The sequence below is a fragment of the Oncorhynchus mykiss genome, chromosome 14 (assembly GCF_057628025.1).
Source record: "Oncorhynchus mykiss isolate SJ-2025 chromosome 14, ASM5762802v1, whole genome shotgun sequence".
Classification (NCBI taxonomy): domain Eukaryota; kingdom Metazoa; phylum Chordata; class Actinopteri; order Salmoniformes; family Salmonidae; genus Oncorhynchus; species Oncorhynchus mykiss.
Genome location: NC_143035.1, coordinates 8,377,018 through 8,398,443, shown reverse-complemented (window position 1 = coordinate 8,398,443; position 21,426 = coordinate 8,377,018). Strand labels below are relative to the sequence as shown.

At 43.6% G+C, this 21,426-nt stretch overlaps 1 protein-coding gene across 1 annotated transcript in view; it reads left to right on the top strand.

Moving 5' to 3' along the window:
• Positions 1–21,426, top strand: part of LOC110487720 (testican-1) — a 288,270-nt gene that overhangs the window by 227,138 nt on the left and 39,706 nt on the right. Inside the window, exons 6-7 of the mRNA XM_036942848.2 lie at positions 499–631; positions 2,842–2,965. Coding sequence (XP_036798743.1) covers positions 499–631; positions 2,842–2,965 — 257 coding nt within the window. The remainder of the gene's footprint in view (positions 1–498; positions 632–2,841; positions 2,966–21,426) is intronic.

Sequence of the window (21,426 nt, the reverse complement as noted above, 5' to 3'; positions counted from 1 at the left end):
CCCCAATTTGTGGGCGTGGGGAATTCCTTACGTGAAGATCGACTCAGACTATTAGTTATTAATAAAAGAGTTCTAATCCTCTCTGCCAATAGCAGCTGTTCAGTTTTCCCCTCCCCCACGCAGACCACTCCCAGACAGTACTAGCAAAAGTCTTCCTTGAAAAATGTATCTTCGCTAAGAAGCTATTTTTGTGTCTTTTTTTTAAAACCATTTTAATTTAAATGATCACAGTACATAATTGTTACCCAGAAATGATTTGATATTGTGAATGAAACAGCTGCATTGCACCTTTAACATCCACTGTTGTCATTGGAAGCCCCTGCAGTTTTGTTCAACTTCCTGGATCTCTTACCACAGTGCTCTCAGACATTTGTAATCGAGATACTGAGTCGAGTAGAAATGAACAATCAAATCTGTTCGCTTATCTTTGAGTAATATGCTACTATATTGCATTATGCACGTGTCTCTCACTGCCCCCCTCCCCTCCTCTCTCTTTAGTGTGAAACCCAGAAAAGAAAGATTGGCCCACAAACACTGGGCAGGAGCAGGGGCCCATGGGAAGTGTGGTCCGTGCCCTGTCATCCACCCCAGCCCCGTGTGCGGCTCTGACGGCCACACCTACTCCTCTAAGGTGAGACGCATACCACCCCAACCCATCTTCTCTCTCTCCCTCGTTCTCTCTTTCTTTAATATCTCGTTTGGCTGCTCATTTATAGTCATAGGTCTACACACACACAAACACACACACACACACACACACACACACACACACACACACACACACACACGGAGAGCTTCGGAATGGCGACGCTCCGTAAATGCCCGCGTCAGCCGTGATGGATGACGCTGAGGATGAACTGTGTCTGCCGATGCCATTTGATTCCAGAGTCCTTCGGCTAGAGAAAAACAACCTCTCCCTCTTCTCCTCTCTTCTCCCTCGGTCTCGTTCAGTTCTTCCCTCTCTTTTGCTCCCCAATTATCCCTGCTTTGCTCCCCCATCCCTCCACCTCACCCCCTCTGTCACCTTTACTGAGATAAAATGCCCATAGAATGTAAGCCCTTTTAATAGCTAGAAACCACTCTGTAACCACAGACACACATACACGCACGCATGCACACACAAAATCTAATCTGGCCTCCATTACCACTGAGGGAGGCGATCCTCTGCCACATAGATTCGCAGAGATCAATCAGCCCTCTTCTCATGGGGGTTCTGTCATTAGCACACACTGACACACACACACACACACATACCTGCCCCCACTCCCCTTTGCCTCATCCACTCCAGAGGTGGAGAGGGGGATTGGGGTGTCACTCTCCATCAGAGAGCGAAGGAGGGGAGGGGGAAAGGGGTGGCAGTGTTGTCCCTCTCTCCTCTCCTTTTACCTGCTCCCTCTGGCTTCAGTGGTCTGGATAAATGTGTGGCCTCAGTTAGCTGCTAGTGATGTCGCCCCTACTGAGACGAACAGCAATATAACGGTTAGCGCCTGGGCTAAGAATCTGGCTCTTATAGTGTAGTGCTCTTATAAAGTGTGAAATGATGTTGGATTCTCACATGCATATACACACACACACACACACACACACACACACACACACACACACACACACACTCCAGATCCCATTATCAGAAGGATGCTTTCATCTCTGGAGAGAGACTGCAGCTTGCAGAGTAAAGCCCTTTACATTGCTCCTCTCTCCTAACTCTCTCCACTTCTCATCCTTCTCTCTCTCTGCTCATCCCCCTCTCTCCTAAACCCGCTGGATGAGTAGTGCTTCAGTCTGAACTCCTCGGCCCCCTCCACTCACTGTGGAACAATCATGTCCTCTCTCTTTCTCTGTCTCATCTTCTCTCTTTCTTTGTGTCTCACTTTTATGTTCCCTAATTCTCTCTATTACTGTGTCATTAGAGTGTAATGAACCTTCTGTCAAAATAATATAGTATTTCTTCGTCTCCCTATCGCTCTCTCTCTCCCTCCTTCCTTTTCCTTCTACTGTTCTCTGTACTTGACCCTCTACTTAATTTTCTGTTTCTTTTCTGTACATTATTTAAAACCGTACACAGAGAGAGCGAGAGAGATATTCCAGAATGTTCTCAATACTGACACAGACAGTGTTTGACTAGCCTGGAAATGGCAGCAAATTGAATTTTCTGGGGAATATTTCATAGGCTTCCTCTCCTCCCTCTGGACAGATAATTCAATATGTGTACAACGGGAGAGTGGCGTACCTTTGTCAACAAATTGCATTAGGCGACATTAGTGCCGCTATCTAAGAACTGTCAGGGAGGAGGTGATGGATTTAAATTGGAATGTGTGAAATTGAAAGTGTCAACGGGAGAGCTGAGAGGAGAGAGACTGTGTGTGTGTGTGTGTGTGTGTGTGTGTGTGTGTGTGTGTGTGTGTGTGTGTGTGTGTGTGTGTGTGTGTGTGTGTGTGTGTGTGTGTGTGTGTGTGTGTGTGTGTGTGTGTGTGTGTGTGTGTGCGTGTGCACGCACGCATGCATCTCTTGCAGACCCTCAGAGGGAAAATGTGATTTTATTTTGACAGAAGGTTCATTATTTCAGGGATATTGTTTTAGTGCATTTAAAGGCTATTTCCATTTATTCATGACCTGATTACTGTACTCTGCTGTTGTATTGAGAAAATGGCTATGCTCTAACAGACAAGCCAGGAAAAGAAAGCCAGTGGTGTGTGTAAACGTGTGTTTACATAGCTTCTTAGTGGCCACATCTGTTCATTTGAGCTGAATGTCCAACATTACCTCAAGGGAGACTTGCCTACCTCATCTGCCTCTCCATGAAGAAAGACTCCACTACCCATGACTCTCTGTGTTTTGTAGTGTAAGCTGGAGTTCCAGGCGTGCACATCAGGGAAGAGCATCGCTCTGAAGTGTGAGGGACCGTGCCCATGTCTGCCTGGTCAGGAACTGGTCAAACCACACAGAGACAAGACAGAGAAGACCGGTGAGTAACCTTTAACCCTAAACCTGTCAGTCTGTCAATGAGTCTGTCAGTATAAGTCAGTCAGTCATTGTGTAGGTGGCTTTTTTAATTGGCAAAATAAAGAAGTGCTTCGGTTGCACACACAGGCACGTGCACACACACACGCACACACCAGTTAAAGTACACGCAACCTTTTGTCCCAGCGTAGCATCTTGATCTAGTGAAATAAGCGCTGGTATTATGACAGCACATGCTGCCTCTGTCTGGCCCTGTTTGGTTTAAAGATGCCTGTTTCCATACATCACATTACTAACACACTGTAACTATGCTATCAACGCTCATACTCCACATAATTCACTCTCTTTAGTACGAGATTTGCAGCCATAGCGGTGAAAATACAACTATTGATATCCTGCTGACATTGTGAAGCCAGTGTTGCAGCTGTACTTCAGGTACTCAACGCATGATGCATTTCAATACAGGTTAGGACAGAGTACAAGCGGTTGTATTGCGTGTTGGATTAAGCGTCGGCACTAATGGAATTTTAAACCTGCATAGATGAGCTCTACCCTTCTAGATGTGATATAATGGTATGTTTTAAATAAATCCATGCGACTAAAGCTATTAGGAGAAACACGGCCTGTCATTATGAAAAAGAGACCAAATGTGTTCATAATGAATTGATTCATAAGCTGTCAGTGAGTTTCCTCGTGATCAAATACAGCCCTGACAAGATCTTTTAATCAGAAAGTGGTGGTGATGTGTGTGCCTGAGCAGGGTTAATCTGAATGCATCACAGAGACGGTGGCAATCAAGTTAATGCAGTCACATATATGCGGACACACACACTGGAATGTAAAACAAGCAAAAAAACTCCTTGTGGTTTAAGGAGTTTCCATCTCTTTCCCACCTCCTTTCCCATCTCTCTCTCTCTCTCTCTCTCTCTCTCCCATCTCTCTCTCTCCCATCTCTCTCTCTCTCTCTCTCTCTCTCTCTCTCTCTCTCTCGACAGTATAGCAGTATGGAGGGTGAGGTAGTGAGTGTGTGTTAAGACAGTATAGCAGTATGGATTGTGAGGGAGTGAGTGTGTGTGTGTGTGTTAAGACAGTATAGCAGTATGGAGGGTGAGGGAGTGAGTGTGTGTTAAGACAGTATAGCAGTTTGGAGGGTGAGTGTGTGTTAAGACAGTATAGCAGTATGGAGGGTGAGGGAGTGAGACAGTATAGCAGTTTGGAGGGTGAGGGAGTGAGTGTGTGTTAAGACAGTATAGCAGTATGGAGGGCGAGGGAGTGAGTGTGTGTTAAGACAGGATAGCAGTATGGAGGGTGAGGGAGTGAGTGTGTGTTAAGACAGGATAGCAGTATGGAGGGTGAGGGAGGGAGTGAGTGTGTGTTAAGACAGGATAGCAGTATGGAGGGTGAGGGAGTGAGTTAGTGTGTGTTAAGGCAGGATAGCAGTATGGAGGGTGAGGGAGTGTTAAGACAGGATAGCAGTATGGAGGGTGAGGGAGTGAGTTTGTGTGTGTTAAGGCAGGATAGCAGTATGGAGGGTGAGGGAGTGAGTGAGTGTGTGTGTGTTAAGACAGGATAGCAGTATGGAGGGTGAGGGAGTGTTAAGACTCTATAGCAGTATGGAGGGTGATTGAGTGAGTGTGTGTTAAGACATAGTGGTGCTCTCCATCATAAGCAGGAGATTACAGTGAGGCTCCACTCCAGAATCTCCCATAAGTGTTCAGTGTTCAATTGGGTTGAGATTTGGTGACTGAGACACACACCACACACACCACCTTTAAATCCCCTATGCTCCTTTGAGACCCCTCTTTCATAGTCACTGAGCTCTCTTCTTAGCCATTGTAGCCAAAATAATGGGCAACTGGGCATTTTTATACATGATCCTAAGTATGATTTAAGTATGATTTGTTTTTGTATAGCCATGTTTTGTAATGTATCCACACCCATAGTGCATCATGTACGTAATGATCTTGTGGGGTGAAAGGAATATATTTGGGGATGGGATCGCTCTGTTGGAGCAAAATATCGTCAATAAAGGTGGTAAATTGGGAGAATAGAGCAAGATGGGCAGGGACACTGCTGTCCTTGCTTCGGGGGGAAGCTTGTTCCACCATCGGGGTGCCAGGACAGAGAAGAGCTTTGACTAGGCTCTTCCTTGTCCTGTCGAGGTGGAAGGGCCAGAGACCAGAGGTGGCAGAACGGAGGACTCTGGATGGGCTGTAGGGTTTGAACATAGCCTGAAGGTTGGGACGGGCAGTTCCTCTTGCTGCTTCTTAGGCAAGTACCATGGTCTTGTAGTGGATGTGAGCTTTGACTGGAAGCCAGTGGAGTGTGGGGAGGAGCAGGGTGACATGGAAGAACTTGGGAAGGTTGAACTCCAGGCGGGCTGCGGCGTTCTGGATAAGTTGCAGGGGTTTGATGGCACAAGCGGGGAGCCCAACTGGCAGCGAATTGCAGTAGTCCAGACGGGAGATTAGGACCTGCGCCTCTTCCTGTGTGAGGATTTTGTAGAGCATGAACCTACAGGAGCGAGTCACTACTTTGATGTTTGCAGAGAATGACAGGGTGTAGTCCAGGGTCACGTCAAGGTTCTTTCCACTCTGGGATGGGGACACCATGGAGTTGTCAACCGTGAATGAGAGATCTTGGAGCGAGCAGGCCTTACACGGGAAGAAGAGCAGCTCCATCTTGTCTAGGTTGAGCTTGAGGTGGTGGGTTGACATCCACGCTGAGATATCTGCCTGGGACGCGGAGATGTTTGTCAACACCTGGGTGTCAGAAGTGGGGAAGGAGAAAAGTAGTTGAGTGTCATCCGCAAAGCAATGATAGGAGAGACCATGTGAGGATATGACAGAGCTAAGTGAACAGGTTATATAGAGAGAAGTGGAGAAGGCCTAGAACCAAGCTCTGGGGGACACCAGTAGTGAGAGCACGTGGTCAGACACAGATACTATCAACGTCACCTGGTAGGAGCGGCCTGCCAGTTAGGATGCAATCCAAGCGTGTGCCGAGCCTGAGACGCCCGGCCCTGAGAGGTTGGAGAGGAGGATCTGATGGTTCACGATGCCGAAGACAGAGGATAGATCTAGGAGAGTGAGAATAAAGGAGAGCGAGTCAGCTTTGGCAGTGAGAAGGGCTTCCGTGACACAGCAGAGCAGTCTCTGTTGAGTGACTCATCTTGAGTCAAGAAGTTCATTCTGAGAGAGATAACAAGAGCGTTGGTCAGAGACAGCACACTCAAGTGTTTTGGAAAAAAAGAAAGAAAGAAAGTATACCATTCTATAGCTTTTTCACGTCAGAGGAGTCAAGTGTTGGTTTCTTGAGGAGGGGAGCGACTGTGATCATTTTGAAGTCAGAGGGGAAGCAGCCAGTGGTACGGGGTGAGTTGATGAGGGAGGTGAGGAATGGGAGAAGGTCTCCAGAGATGGTCTGGAGAAGGGAAAAGAGGATGGGGTCGAGCGGGCAGGTTGTCGGGCAGCAGGGCATCACTAGTTTCAGGATTTCATCTGGAGAAAGAAGGGAGAAAGAGGTCAAGACAGGCTAGTTACAGTGGTTCTTCCTTTAAAAGTTGCGTCATACTGCAGTACACCTTGCGGGCTGCCGAAGAATTCTATGGCACGTTATTTAAGTGTCAGCCATTGTTGTTATTAATGCTAGTTAGTGCTAGTTTGACCAACAGAGGGCATATTTGAGAAGCATTTGACCGTTTTTAATATTGGCTGTACTGGAGAATTTAAAACCTTTTTTGTAAGAACATAGTATATGGAATTGATTTTAAGAAATGTAGCTTAATTAATGTGATTAATATAATGGTGTTTCTATTCCAAGAAAAAACAAAAAACAGGAAAATATGGCTCTGTACAACGTGACCGGTCGGGAGTAGGCTACTAAGAGCAAAAATAATCCTAACATTTCCACACCCTGATTGTAGTCTAACCAATACCCAAACGGAGATTCAGTGAAAATAAAAATGTTGTTGATTTATCATGACCAGTCCCCATGCTTGTCTCGGAGCAGCGTGACGGTGCTGGAATAGTTGACCACATTCGGGTAGGCTATTGCTTCAACTCCTATTATAACAATGGGATGACTTTGGGTGTTCCAGTAAGCAATAATGTGTTGCCTTTATTAGCCTAATTTATTCTGAAAAATTCATACGTAACTCTGCCAAGCCAACAAGCAAAAATGAACTGGTGAAGGCCATCAAGACGTTTTGGCTTGAGAAATTGACGATACAACAATGCAACAAATGCATTGATCATTTCAGCAAGGTTTTACTCGTGGTCGTGGAGCTGGGGGGAAGTAGAACTAAAATGTAGTTGAAATAAACATCTGCATTTTGATTAATTTTTCTCGTTATTTTATTAAGGATATGCCCCTTTTTTAAAAATGTTCTCCTAAAATGACATACTCAAATCTAACAAGGATATGCATATTCTTGGTCCCATTTGAAAGAAAACACTTTGTACGTTGTGGAAATGTGAAAGGAATGTAGGAGAATATAACAGAATAGATCTGGTAAAAGATAATACAAAGAAAAAAACAACCGTTCTTTTGTATTTTTTTGTACTATCATCTTTGAAATGCAAGAGAAAGGCCATAATATATTATTCCAGCCCAGATGCAATTTAGATGTTGTCCACTAGATGGCAGCAGTGTATGTGCAAAGGTTTAGACTGATACAATGAACCATTGCATTTCTGTTTTAAAAAATTGTATCAAGACTGCCCAAATGTTCCTAATATGTTTATTAATAGCTTTTCATGTTCAAAATTACGCACTCTCCTCAAACAATAGCATGGTATTTTTTCACTGTAATAGCGACTGTAAATTGGACAGTGCAGTTAGATTAACAAGAATTTAAGCTTTGTGCCAATATCAGATATGTCTATGTCCTGGGAAATGTTCTTGTTATTTACAACCTCATGCTAATCGCATTAGCCTACATTAACTCAACTCAACTAGCTCAACTCTTCCCGTGGAAGAGACACCGATCCCGAAGAGGTTTAAATACTCAAAAGTTTGACATTTCTAACTCAAAACCTTATGCAACCGCTGAATAAAGCACACAGTATACTGTACAGTATCTGTTCATCAACATCTTTATGCTTCCGTTAAGCATCAAATACATTACAAATTGGGGGGATTTTCACACATACAGGAGCCGGGCTATTAAGAGTCTATTGTCCTGCTAATAGTCCATCATGGGTGGATGGCTTCTTTTGTATTCCAATGTATTGAATGAATGTATTAATTACAGTCATTTACCATTCTCATTCTCGTAGTGGAAATGTTGTTTGCTGAGTTCACAATCTCATTTTCAAGTCCTTGTTTAAAAAATAACGATATTTTGGAGATTATTCCGTTTTCAAATAACTGAAAGTGAGCGGTTGTAATCTGAATAAAGGGAGAAAGGCCGTTCTTGAACATGGGGTGAGACAATAGGCCCTTTTAATTTTGTCTGGCTTGCCATTCCAAATAAAATGGAATATTTTTTGCTCATATAATTTAAACAGGTGAAGGCAAAACCATAAGCAAATAATTAAACTGATATGACTAAAGAGGTAATCGGGGGGATTTTTCCAGGTATAGACAGGTATTTTCATCAAGGACCCGTTGTTTGCAGAGACCACAAACAGGAGGTGGAGTTCCCGAGCTCACAGGTGTGCCTGACATGGGTTGTGACTCCATCCCGTTCCTTGCCCTCTTCAACGTGTCATTCTCCGCCTGACTCTCCGCCAATGACGTGACTCTCCGCCAATAATTACATTTAGGGGATTGGAGGATTCTAAATGAATATCTAAGGTTTATTTTTTCGTTAGGGCAAATCTGGTATGTGAGAATATCTAAGGGGATTTTATGTCATTATAATGCAGGGTTAATAATAATAATAATAATCGCTTTGTGAATAAGGATGCATTATGAAAGGAAAAGGACATGTGCAAGAGACAGTGGTAATATTTTTTCCTTTTAGAGACTGTAATACATGGCACTAACCCTGACTCACGTTTCTTAGGTGTTCATAGGTCTAGGTCCATTTATTGCTGGTGTTTTTTTTTTTTTTTTTACAAACAATGCTTGTTTTAGTTAAACGCTCTTCACAGACCGTGCTTATTTGAGACGAAAACTAGCGATCAGTTGTGGAGTTGTGACTTTTTATAATCACTTATATTTTCAGTCCATTAAAGTTTGGCCATGTCACTTGACTGCTACTGTACCTTTTAAATCTACCTTTCCAATTCTTTTGAGAGTTTGGGATTTACAAATGTGCGCTTTTCATGTCATTTTTTGTTAAGGCAAATCTGCTCTGTGAGAATATCTACGGGCCTTTTATAGAATTATAATGCAGGGTTAATAATCATAGTAATAATAATAATAATCGTTGGGTAACAGATCGGCTCTTGGAACTCATTAAGAGGCGGCTTCTATCTTCAATATGCTTTGTTATCCAAATGTTTAAAGTGTGTGTGGGCGACAGAGATGGTGCAGTTCGAGGTCATTCAAAACATTTCTTTACTAAAGACGATCAGAAAGATTGTTGGTACTTATTTATTTTGGTCCGAAGCCATGAATGAGTGAGTCACTCAGCTTTATGTACAGTAGGTGCCGAGGCTATATGACTGCGCCATCAACTTGATTATTTAGCAGACATTACTTGCTGCTTCTTTTAGTCAACACATATCTACAGTTGAAGTCAGACGTTTACATACACTTAGGCTGGAGTCATTAAAACAAGTTTTTCAACTACTCCACAAATTTCTTGTTAACAAACTATAGTTTTGGCAAGTCGTTTAGGACATCTACTTTGTGCATGACACAAGTCATTTTTCCAACAATTGTTTACAGACAGATTATTTAACTGTATCACAATTCCAGTGGGTCAGAAGTTTACATACACTACGTTGACTGTGCCTTTAGCAGCTAGGAAAATTCCAGAAAATGATGTCATGACTTTAGAAGCTTCTGTTAGGCTAATTGACATCATTTGAGTCAATTGGAGGTGTACCTGTGGATGTATTTCAAGGCCTACCTTCAAACTCAGTACCCCTTTCCTTGACATCATAGGAAATAAAAATCAGCCCAGACCTCAGAAATGTATTTGTAGACCTCCACAAGTCTGGTTCATGAATGCCTGAAGGTACCACATTGATCTGTATAAACAATAGTGCGCAAGTATAAACGCCATGAGACCCCGCAGCCGTCATTCTGCTCAGGAAGGAGACGCGTCCTGTCTCCTAGAGATGAACGTACTTTGTTGCGAAAAGTGCAAATCAATCCCAGAACAACAGCAAAGGACCATGTGAAGATGCTGGAGGAAACAGGTACAAAAGTATCTATATCAGTAAAACAAGTCCTATATCGACATAACCTGAAAGGCCGCTCAGCAAGGAAGAAGCCACTGCTCCAAAACCGCCATAAAAAGCCAGACTATGGTTTGCAACTGCACATGGGGACAAAGATCACACTTTTTGGAGAAATGGCCTCTGTTCTGATGAAACAAAATAGAACTGTTTGTCCATAATGACCATCGTTATGTTTGGAGGAAAAAGGAGGAGGCTTGCAAGCCGAAGAACACCATCCCAACCATGAAGCACGGGGGTGGCAGTATCATGTTTCAGGGGTGCTTTGCTGCAGGAGGGACTGGTGCACTTCACAAAATAGATGGGATCATGAGGTAGGAAAATTATGTGTGTATATTGAAGCAACGTCGGTCAGGAAGTTAAAGCTTGGTCGCAAATGGGTCTTCCAAATGGACAATGACCCCAAGCATACTTCCAAAGTTGTGGCAAATGGCTTAAGGACAACAAAGTTAAGGTATTGGAGTGGCCATCACAAAGCCCTGACCTCAATCCTATAGAAAATTTGTGGGCAGAACTGAAAAAGCGTGTGCGAGCAAGGAGGCCTTGAGGAATAGGCCAAAATTCACCCAACTTATTGTGGGGAGCTTGTGGAAGGCTAACCAAAACATTTGACCCAAGTTAAACAATTAAAGGCAATGCTACCAAATACTAATTGAGTGTATGTAAACTTCTGACCCACTGGGAATGTGATGAAAGAAATAAAAGCTGAAATAAATAATTCTCTCTACTATAACTCTGACATGTCTAATTCTTAAAATAAAGTGGGGATCCTAACTGACCTAAGACAGGGAATTTTTACTAGGATTAAATGTTAGGAATTGTGAAAAACTGTGTTTAAATGTATTTGGCTAAGGTGTATGTAAACTTCTGACTTCAACTGTACCTTAAGGGGAGGGGAGGGGAGGGGGGGGGTGGAAGCTTGACATTTTGAGTGATAGAAAGTGGCTTTAGCAGTGGATGCAGAGGAGGAGAAGGTAGACAGGAGGGAGTGAAAGGATGTTCGGTCCTCCGTTTTCATACAGTGGTTCCTCCTTTAAAAGTTGTGTCATACTGCAGCACACCTTGCGGGCTGCTGCAGCATTCTGTGGCAAGTTATTTAATTGTCAGACATTTTTTTTTTTACGTTAATGCAAGTTAGTGGTAGTTTAACCACCAGAGGGCAACTTTGAGAAGCATGTGATAGTCTCCCATATTGGCATTACTAGAGAATTTAAAACGTTTTTTTTGTGATAACATAGTACATGGGATTGAGTTAAAGAAATTTGGCTGAATAAATTTGATGAATATTATGGTGTTTCTATTCTGAGATAAATGAAACCCTCTGGGTTTTTGTTAGGATGGAATGGAAAATATTGCACTTTAGAACGTGACGGTCGGTAGTAGGCTACAGCATAAGAGGATTCTAAATGAATATCTAAGGGGCAGAACATTTCCACCTCCTAATTGTAGTGTAACCAATACTAATTTCTCCCATGGTAGGCCTACAGTATATCTAAAAATATTCTCCACCAATGATTATATTTAGAGGATTGGTGGATTCTAAATTAGAAAGGGGCATTTTCAGTTTGGATCTGTGAGAATATCTAAGGGGCTTTTATATAATTATAAATTAATTAATACAAATAATAATAATAATTGCTTTGTTTAAAAAGTAACGATATTTTGGAGATTTAGTTTTTTTTCTCGAAAAACGACAGTGAGTGATTGTAATCTGAATGAAGGCCAAAATGATATTTATGAAGGCCAAAGTATCGCCCTGCGTGTGTTTGAAAGAGCATTTCCCAGTAAGCAACACTGTTTGCCTTCATTAGACAACTTTGTTCCAATATTTCTGTAATTCATTGATATTTATTCCCATAGTAGTTCGTTATGGATCCATAACTAAATCAACATCTGCATTTTGAAAGAGTATTTTTAGCATTATTTCATTAACGAAAGCATAAAGATGCTGAGGAAGAAATACAGCACTGTACAGTATATGCTTTTATGTTTGGATAATAAAGCATTTAAAGCATTTTGAAAACATAAGCCACCTGCATTTGTTTATTAGGCTACTGTGCAGTCTGACAAGTAAACATAGCCTACAATACATACTGTAGTAAACATGGGAAAGTGCCTAATTCCTTACATAAGGGAGAGCAGGCAATGTCTAGACTTTCTCGGTGACCTCAAGTAAAAAATGCAGGCACGTGGGAGACCGGGGTTCAATTCCCTGACAAGGAGGAAGGAGTAGGCTGTCCTTTAAAATAAGAGTTTGTTCTTAACTGACTTGCCTACTTAAATCAAATTAACACTAAGAGCATAACATTTCTGCACCCTAATCTTTTAATTCTAGTCTAGCCAATACCCAATAAAAATCTCATTGACCAGTCCCCATGCTTGTCTCAGAGTAGTGTGAAACGGTGCTGAAATAGTTGTAGGCTTTTGCTTCAAATCCTATTGCTTCTAACTTCAATATGCTCTTTAAATAAATAAATAAAAACCTACACCACTTTTAACAGCGCATTACTCAACACAAGTGAGACTCATGTCGCCTACGTTAGTCCTACAGTATATCGAGGAATATGACGTGACTCTCTGCCAATAATTACATATAAAGGATTGGAGGATATTTCTGTAATTCAGTGATATTTATTCCCATAGTAATTCATTATGGATCCATAACTAAATCAACATCGGCGTTTTGAAAGAGTATTTTTGTCATTATTTTATTCATGAAAGCATAGAGATGCCTGTCACGGATAGCTAGGAGTGGTGGGTGTGGACTCAGGCACAGAGAGCAATGCTTCCAATGCATACATTTATTAAGCTGGGTCTAGCCAACAACCAGGCAAAATGACCAATAAACAGGTATATCCCCAAAACCAGGAAAATAACAGACAGCAAAATACGTATGAGCAAAACAATTCACCACTGACAGTGAGAATAAGCCCGCAGAAAAGCAGGCGGGCCCTGGAAGTTTAGATAATTAACAATAAATAAATAACAGGTGAAAACCATCAAGACAAAACCAACAGAAAAGAAAAAGGAATTGGTGGCAGCTAGTAGACCGGTGACGACGAACGCCGAGCTCAGCCCGAAGAGGGAGAGGAGCCACCTTCGGTGGAAGTCGTGACAATGCCATTATTAGTTATATTGTTTTAGTTTGAACGTGCAGACTGGCACTAAGAACAGAGGGAACGTTTCCCTAGTCAGCGCCATTATTAGTGCAATGCCCCTTAAATATTTTGGAGATGATTTCGTTTTCAAATAACGTAAAATTAGTGAGAGAAAGGCCATTCTTGAACATGGGCTGAAAAGCCAGTTTGTTATTTAGAATGATTTATTTCTGATTTGAGAAGGAGAAAAACCAAAAACCTACAGTCATCTCATGGGTCTCCCAGTCGAGGCGGGCATTGAACCAGCATCTGTAGCAACACAGCTTGCAATGCTATGCAGTGTCTTAGACCGCTGCACCACTCGGGTGCTGTATAATGTGACCGGTCGGGAGTGGCCTACAGTACTACAGTGACAGCAAAATAATCCTAACAAGATACAGTGCCTTGCGAAAGTATTCGGCCCCCTTGAACTTTGCGACCTTTTGCCACATTTCAGGCTTCAAACATAAAGATATAGAACTGTATTTTTTTGTGAAGAATCAACAACAAGTGGGACACAATCATGAAGTGGAACGACATTTATTGGATATTTCAAACTTTTTTAACAAATCAAAAACTGAAAAATTGGGCGTGCAAAATTATTCAGCCCCCTTAAGTTAATACTTTGTAGCGCCACCTTTTGCTGCGATTACAGCTGTAAGTCGCTTGGGGTATGTCTCTATTAGTTTTGCACATCGAGAGACTGAAATGTTTTCCCATTCCTCCTTGCAAAACAGCTCGAGCTCAGTGAGGTTGGATGGAGATCATTTGTGAACAGCAGTTTTCAGTTCTTTCCACAGATTCTCGATTGGATTCAGGTCTGGACTTTGACTTGGCCATTCTAACACCTGGATATGTTTATTTTTGAACCATTCCATTGTAGATTTTGCTTTATGTTTTGGATCATTGTCTTGTTGGAAGACAAATCTCCATCCCAGTCTCAGGTCTTTTGCAGACTCCATCAGGTTTTCTTCCAGAATGGTCCTGTATTTGTCTCCATCCATCTTCCCATCAATTTTAACCATCTTCCCTGTCCCTGCTGAAGAAAAGCAGGCCAAAACCATGAGGCTGCCACCACCATGTTTGACAGTGGGGATGGTTTGTTGCTTTTGCGGCAAACATAACGTTTTGCATTGTTGCCAAAAAGTTCAATTTTGGTTTCATCTGACCAGAGCACCTTCTTCCACATGTTTGGTGTGTCTCCCAGGTGGCTTGTGGCAAACTTTAAACAACATTTTTTATGGATATCTTTAAGAAATGGCTTTCTTCTTGCCACTCTTCCATAAAGGCCAGATTTGTGCAATATACGACTGATTGTTGTCCTATGGACAGAGTCTCCCACCTCAGCTGTAGATCTCTGCAGTTCATCCAGAGTGATCATGGGCCTCTTGGCTGCATCTCTGATCAGTCTTCTCCTTGTATGAGCTGAAAGTTTAGAGGGACGGCCAGGTCTTGGTAGATTTGCAGTGGTCTGATACTCCTTCCATTTCAATATTATCGCTTGCACAGTGCTCCTTGGGATGTTTAAAGCTTGGGAAATCTTTTTGTATCCAAATCCGGCTTTAAACTTCTTCACAACAGTATCTCGGACCTGCCTGGTGTGTTCCTTGTTCTTCATGATGCTCTCTGCGCTTTTAACGGACCTCTGAGACTATCACAGTGCAGGTGCATTTATACGGAGACTTGATTACACACAGGTGGATTGTATTTATCATCATTAGTCATTTAGGTCAACATTGGATCATTCAGAGACGCTCACTGAACTTCTGGAGAGAGTTTGCTGCACTGAAAGTAAAGGGGCTGAATAATTTTGCACGGCCAATTTTTCAGTTTTTGCTTTGTTAAAAAAGTTTGAAATATCCAATAAATGTCGTTCCACTTCATGATTGTGTCCCACTTGTTGTTGATTCTTCACAAAAAAATACAGTTTTATATCTTTATGTTTGAAGCCTGAAATGTGGCAAAAGGTCGCAAAGTTCAAGGGGGGCGAATACTTTCGCAAGGCACTGTAATATAATAAAACCCCTAGTGTAACAATAGTTTTAGTAAGTATTACTGAAGTCGTGCACAAGTATCAGTTTCTATTTAGGTTTATGTCGCCCATTCATTGTCATTTAGAGACACAGTAGGACCCAAATGTAACGATCGTCATCGGAATGAGACCAAGGTGCAGTGTGGTAAGCGTACATTTCCTTTTAATTTTCAATGTACACCAAAAACAATAAACAATACAACGACCGAACAGCTTCGTTGTGCAAACTACATGAACATGAACAAAGACAAGATCCCACACAGAAGGAGGGAAAGGGGCTGCCTAAGTATGATCCCCAATCAGAGATAGACAGCTGCCTCTGATTGGGAACCACATCCGACCAGAAACAAAGAAATAAAGAACATCGAATGCCCACCCAAATCACACCCTGACCAAACCAAAATAGAGACATAAAAAGGCTCTCTACGGTCAGGGCGTCACACCAAAAACATAATCAGTGCTCTAACTCCCCCTTGCGCTGGTCTGGAGCAATGAAGTAGTGACGCAGGGTAACGTACTAAACCACAAATGAACTCATAAGTCCCGCGGCGTAAGCTCACAACTTTTAAAGAAGGAACCACTGAAGGATGCGGAAAGGAGGAGAGTTGGGATCGAAAGAGGCAGAATCGAGTGACGGGGGATTTAGCAGAAGGGAAAGATGATGAGATAGAAGAGAGTAGTGGAAGAGAGCGAGGATTGTGATGGCGCATTACCATCTGTGTAGGGGCTTAGTGGGTAGGCTTCTCTCTCTCTCTCTCTCTCTCTCTCTCTCTCTGTCTCTCTCTCTCTCATGTTAATGTTCAGAGCATTAATTCAGGGCATTAATTCACTTCTCTCTGACTGCACACTCATAGCAGTGGGAGTTGTGGAGTTGCAGTAAGAGAGCAGGAATATTGTTTAAAAGCATGATAATGTTTGGGTTCATGAAATTTAAAAACCCAGCCCAGTGGGGAATAACGACTCGTCTCTGTACACACACACACACACACACACACACACACACACACACACACACACTGCACACAGACACACACACACACACACACAGACACACACTGCACACAGACACACACACACACACATACACACACATACACACACACACATACACACACACATACACACACACACACACACACACACACACACACACACCCTCGGCAGTTAGTGAACACCCTAGCTATCCCCTGCTGGTCTATCCTCATCATTCTTTGTTTAGGGGACCTAGCACACCATACACAAGTCCCAGAGTTCATCAGGCACAATGGAGACTAACAGGAGACAAAAATAAAATGTGTGCTGATTAATTAACGCTCTCTCGTTATATCACCCCCCCCCCCCCCCCCCCCCCCTTCATTAGTCTCGGCCTTTCTGATGGAGGGAGCATAGAGTGGAGATTTTTTCCCCAACTTGACTGCTGGCTAACTAATTAATCACCCTAATTGTGAGTGCTGAGAGCCTCGCTTGTGTGTGATTCCAGAGTCAGCACACAGCTATATACTACAACGTGTGTGTGTGTGTGTGTGTGTGTGTGTGTCTGTCTGTGAGGGAGATACTACAATCTCTGCATAGGTTAAGGCAGATTTAAGTGACTTTCAAGTGTTTTTTTGTCCTCTTATCCTTCCCTGGGGTTCTCTGTCAGCCCCAGATGACCCAACACATTTATATAAAGAATCCTGACTCTTTATTCTCCCTCTCTCCTCATTTTGATCTTTCTCTCTCTGCCTCTCTCTCGCTCTCTGTCTCTCTCTCTCTCTCCCTCTCTCTCTTTCTCTCTCTCTCTCTCTCTCTCTCTCTCTCTCTCTCTCTCAGACTCAGGGTTTTTCAGTTTAAACAGGCATTCTGGAAAGATGTGCGCTGAAGATGAGTGTGTCTCCAGAGGGCAGAAAGTAAACTGTGTGGGCTGTTTAAATTAGGTGTGTTTGTGTTTGTGTTTGTGTGTGTGTGTGTGCGTGTGCATGCGCGTGTGTGTGTGTGCTGGAGAGCATTAAAGCTAACTCAAGACTAGGGGAGGTCATTCTGTGCCATGAGTTGACTTGAGGAGAGGAGTTTTAATAGGTGAACAAAACTCTCCCCGGAATCCTTTAACTGTTTTAGCAGCACTATGGTCCATCATATATCAGTCTGCTCTCTCTTCGCATCTCTCTTCTGACACTCTGCCCACACTCTGTCAATCTCTCTGCCCACACTCTGCCCTCTCTGCCCGCTATCTCTCACACACTCTTCTCCTGTACTGGGAATGATGGATAGTTAAATAAGAGTTATGGAAGGGTGCTCAGGTTTGATCTCAGACTCGCCTCCCTCCCCCCCTCCCCTCTTTTCTCTTCCACTTTCTTTCTCTCTCCCCTGTAATGTGAGTGAAGGCTAGGTTAATAGGGTGTGGTGGTAGTGTAGACGGGTTCTGGGTTTCCTGACAGCGCCGAATGGAGCCTGTCAAACTCTCTGCGAGCTAGGTATCTCTGTGACACACTCGGACAACACTGATTCTCTATAAGTGTATTGTATGGATGTGTGTGCGTCAGTCAAAGCACTCTCTCACCCTCATTTCTCTATCCGTCTCTCTCACTCTCTCTGTTTACGCACCGTCACCTCTATTCACAGCTATCCATCATTTGTGAGACTCCTAAAACTGCAGTTTATGAGTTGGTTCTGCTCCTCCTTTTCACCCCCCCCTTCTCTGTTTTCTCTCTCTCTGGCTGGGAAGATAGTGGTTGGTCCGCAGCGCAGTGCCATATGTGGACAGAACTGCATGCTGGGTAGACACGGCTGGTGTTTAACCCCTTGGCGACTTTTGAACTGGAGGTCCCCTGCGTATCAGGCACACCTGTCCACGACACCTGCTCACGGGCTGTTGACATACATACAGTAACCTACTAAATGAAAACGCTGCTGTTCTCAACTCGTAACAGAGAAATATTTATGGAACGTCGGATGGTGTGGCCCAGGACCAAATTCGAATTGACTGAATAAAGAATATGCACAGACTGCTTCTGAGTATGACATACCTTCAGCCTGGCCCACATGAGACTGTGGTAGAGGAGAAAAATGGTGTACTTTTGTCCTATTTGTCCCTTATGGGGTTTCATACTGCATTCGTTGTTTATTTGTAGTGTTTAGTAGTAATTACACATGGTGAGCCTCTCGGCTTATAGCTACGTCCTTATGGAACGTCTGTTACCTGCTCTGATAGAAATTCACTAGGAATGGGGACTAGGTCTAATTTGAAGCTAATTAGACAGGCTAAGCTAAGCCGGTGGGTGTGAGCTAGGGTTCTTCAACCTGCACTACTTCATTAAGCAGCCGAATCGCCCACTCTCAATGAGCTAAATCCCCTGGCTAAATTCAATTTGTCCTAGCCGTGACACCCGGCCGCACTACAATAGAGCACTACATTCCCACTGCTGGAATGTTCTAGGATACACAAGGATACATAATGAGTAAATGAGTGTAGCGGACATGAGCCGGTCATGCCCTCGGTCCAGCAGGGAATTTTCCCTTGGTCTAATGGTCTAAGATGTTAGTTGCTCCCATGGGAGACCTGGGTTTGTATCCCACATGGGAAATACATGAGGAATATGACCGTCTTCAATAACTAGGAGTGGAAAGGGATACCCACAGAGCAGAACCCTGTGGAACGTTGGAAGAAAGCGAGAGAGAGTGGTATAGCCATTGCAGAGCGAATGGGATTGATGTCTCCGACAGTGTGGCTCTGTCGCGGTGATATCACCGCCGGCGGCGAGGGATGGCTGTCACTGTGCCTTTACGTCATGGTAACACTGGCCTGGGGTGCAGCGGGCTACTGTCTTGGCGTCTCAGTGGCACAATGCAGCTGATAATGACTGACTCAACCGTATAAAAGAAGTGGGTGATTACACCTCCCATTGTCTCCACTGTCACTGTCAGAGACCCTGTCACTGTGTGTGTGTGTGTGTGTGTGTGGTGGTGGTGGGGAGGAAGAGTTCATGTGCGTGTAATCCCCATCACACTGTCCTGTAACTCAGTCTCAGCCATCGTACTTCAAATCACATCTCCTATTTTTATTTTTTTATTTTTTACTTTAATTCTTCCTTTTGGAAATGCATAAAAGGTGGGGTGTCAAAGTAATCTCTGTTTCTCTCGGCTTTCTCTCTGTCTGTGTCATCCGGGAAATTCCATGTCAATGTGAACGCTCCCTCTATCAGGCGCTCCCTCTAATTATACTCTATCATCCAAACAGTCTGTCTCATTTTCCATTGTCCTGGAATGGATTATCTCGTTCTAGACACTGAAGCTGGAATTCAATTGAAGATTCCAGAAATGCAATCTCTCTATGGATGTTTACAGTCGTCGGTATTGGCGTCGTCCACACTGTTTCGGCCAAGAGACATCCGAAAAGACTGGCATCTCGTGGACATTTTGATTGGAATTTGATGCAAAGCCTCTCCCTTCCTTGCAATATCGTATTCAAATCCCAAGCGCTGGAGTTGCCAATATAGATTTGGTATGCTTTCTGTGCGCTTTTTTTCAGAAGTGTAATCCCATCCTGCCTCTACCTATGGGTGTTCCATATTCTAGCTGGCAGAGATCCAGGGTTCTGTTCCAATCTTTCCTGAAGGTTCCACCGCTGCTCATTCGCCAGTCTGGTCCTCTGTGTGCTGGTGCTGATGGCAGTTAGCCGGACAACGCATTAGCGATCATTATCAGTCTCTGGCCAGACCCTCTGCCAGTGAATTCCATCTGGATCGGATGGCTCAGGGAAAGACAATCAAATCTAGGGGTGCTTCTTCCCCTCTATTCATCTGTCTATCTCTCCCCCATCTCCCCATCGGACTTTCTTAGACCCTCGTTAAAAAGTGCCACCTTACCCCTCCTCTCTCTTCTCCTCCCCTCCACCCCACCCCCCCTTTTCTCACTTTTATGTGTCTGATCAGAGGCCCGGTCGGAAGTCTCGTGGTTAAAAACGACATTCGTTTTTGGCTAAAAGAGACTTTTTAAGACCGAAACGTTGAGATTCAAGCGTGTGGTGGTGTGCAGGGGAGGGCCAGGCCAGGCTTAGTGACGGTCTCAGAGCCTCGGGTCACATTCGGAATAGCCCTGGTTCTCTCTCTGTCTCTCGCAATGGTTTATTAACGAGGCCGGGGTCTGACGGACGGACGGACCCTCCTCATTAAAATGACCCCGACTAAACAGAGGGCCAGCAGGACAGAGGGTCAGAGGGAGAGAGACGGCGGGGGAGAGAGAGAGAGGATAAAGAGAAACGAAGAAAGAGAGAGGGATAGAGAGAGAGAGGGGTATCGAGAGAAAGAAAGAGAGGACTAGAGAGGGAGACCGGGAAAGAGGGAGCGTGTGAACCTCTTCCTGTCAGACGTTACAGGTCTTATGAAGTTTCCTGATTCAAAGTGGATCCTGAAAAACCCCTCAGTGAGAGAAGAGGTCCGAGGGCTCTGTCTCTTTAAACAGGAAGAGGAGGGGATGGAGAGAACAGGAGAAGAGGTGAAGGGGAGGCAGAGAGGAGAAGAATAGAGGGGAGGAGAGGAAGAGAGGTGTCACAGCCTTAGTGGTAATCCACTTCCTGCTAATCACACTGTAGAAATGGTTCCATTAGACCAGGTATTCTCAAACTCGGGTATGCAATGCCGTCTGGGGTACGCCAAATAAAAATGTGATTCACATTAAAAAAAATATGTATTCTTCACAGTTTTAAAGAGTACATTTTATATTTCCCAAATGGGGCTATACATTTGGGTGAGCTAATTTTCTCGCTCCTGGGTAGCCTGGGTAACATTCAACCACATTAACCGTTACTCTCTCGCGGGAAACTTTCACTCTTGCTCAATCATTTAGAAACGAAACATGACTATTTGAAAAAAAAGCCACAGGAGTTTTTTGAGCGGGAATAAAGCCGACTTTCGAGTAGTAAGACATGTATAAAAGCAACAGATACCATGAATAAGAAGGGGCT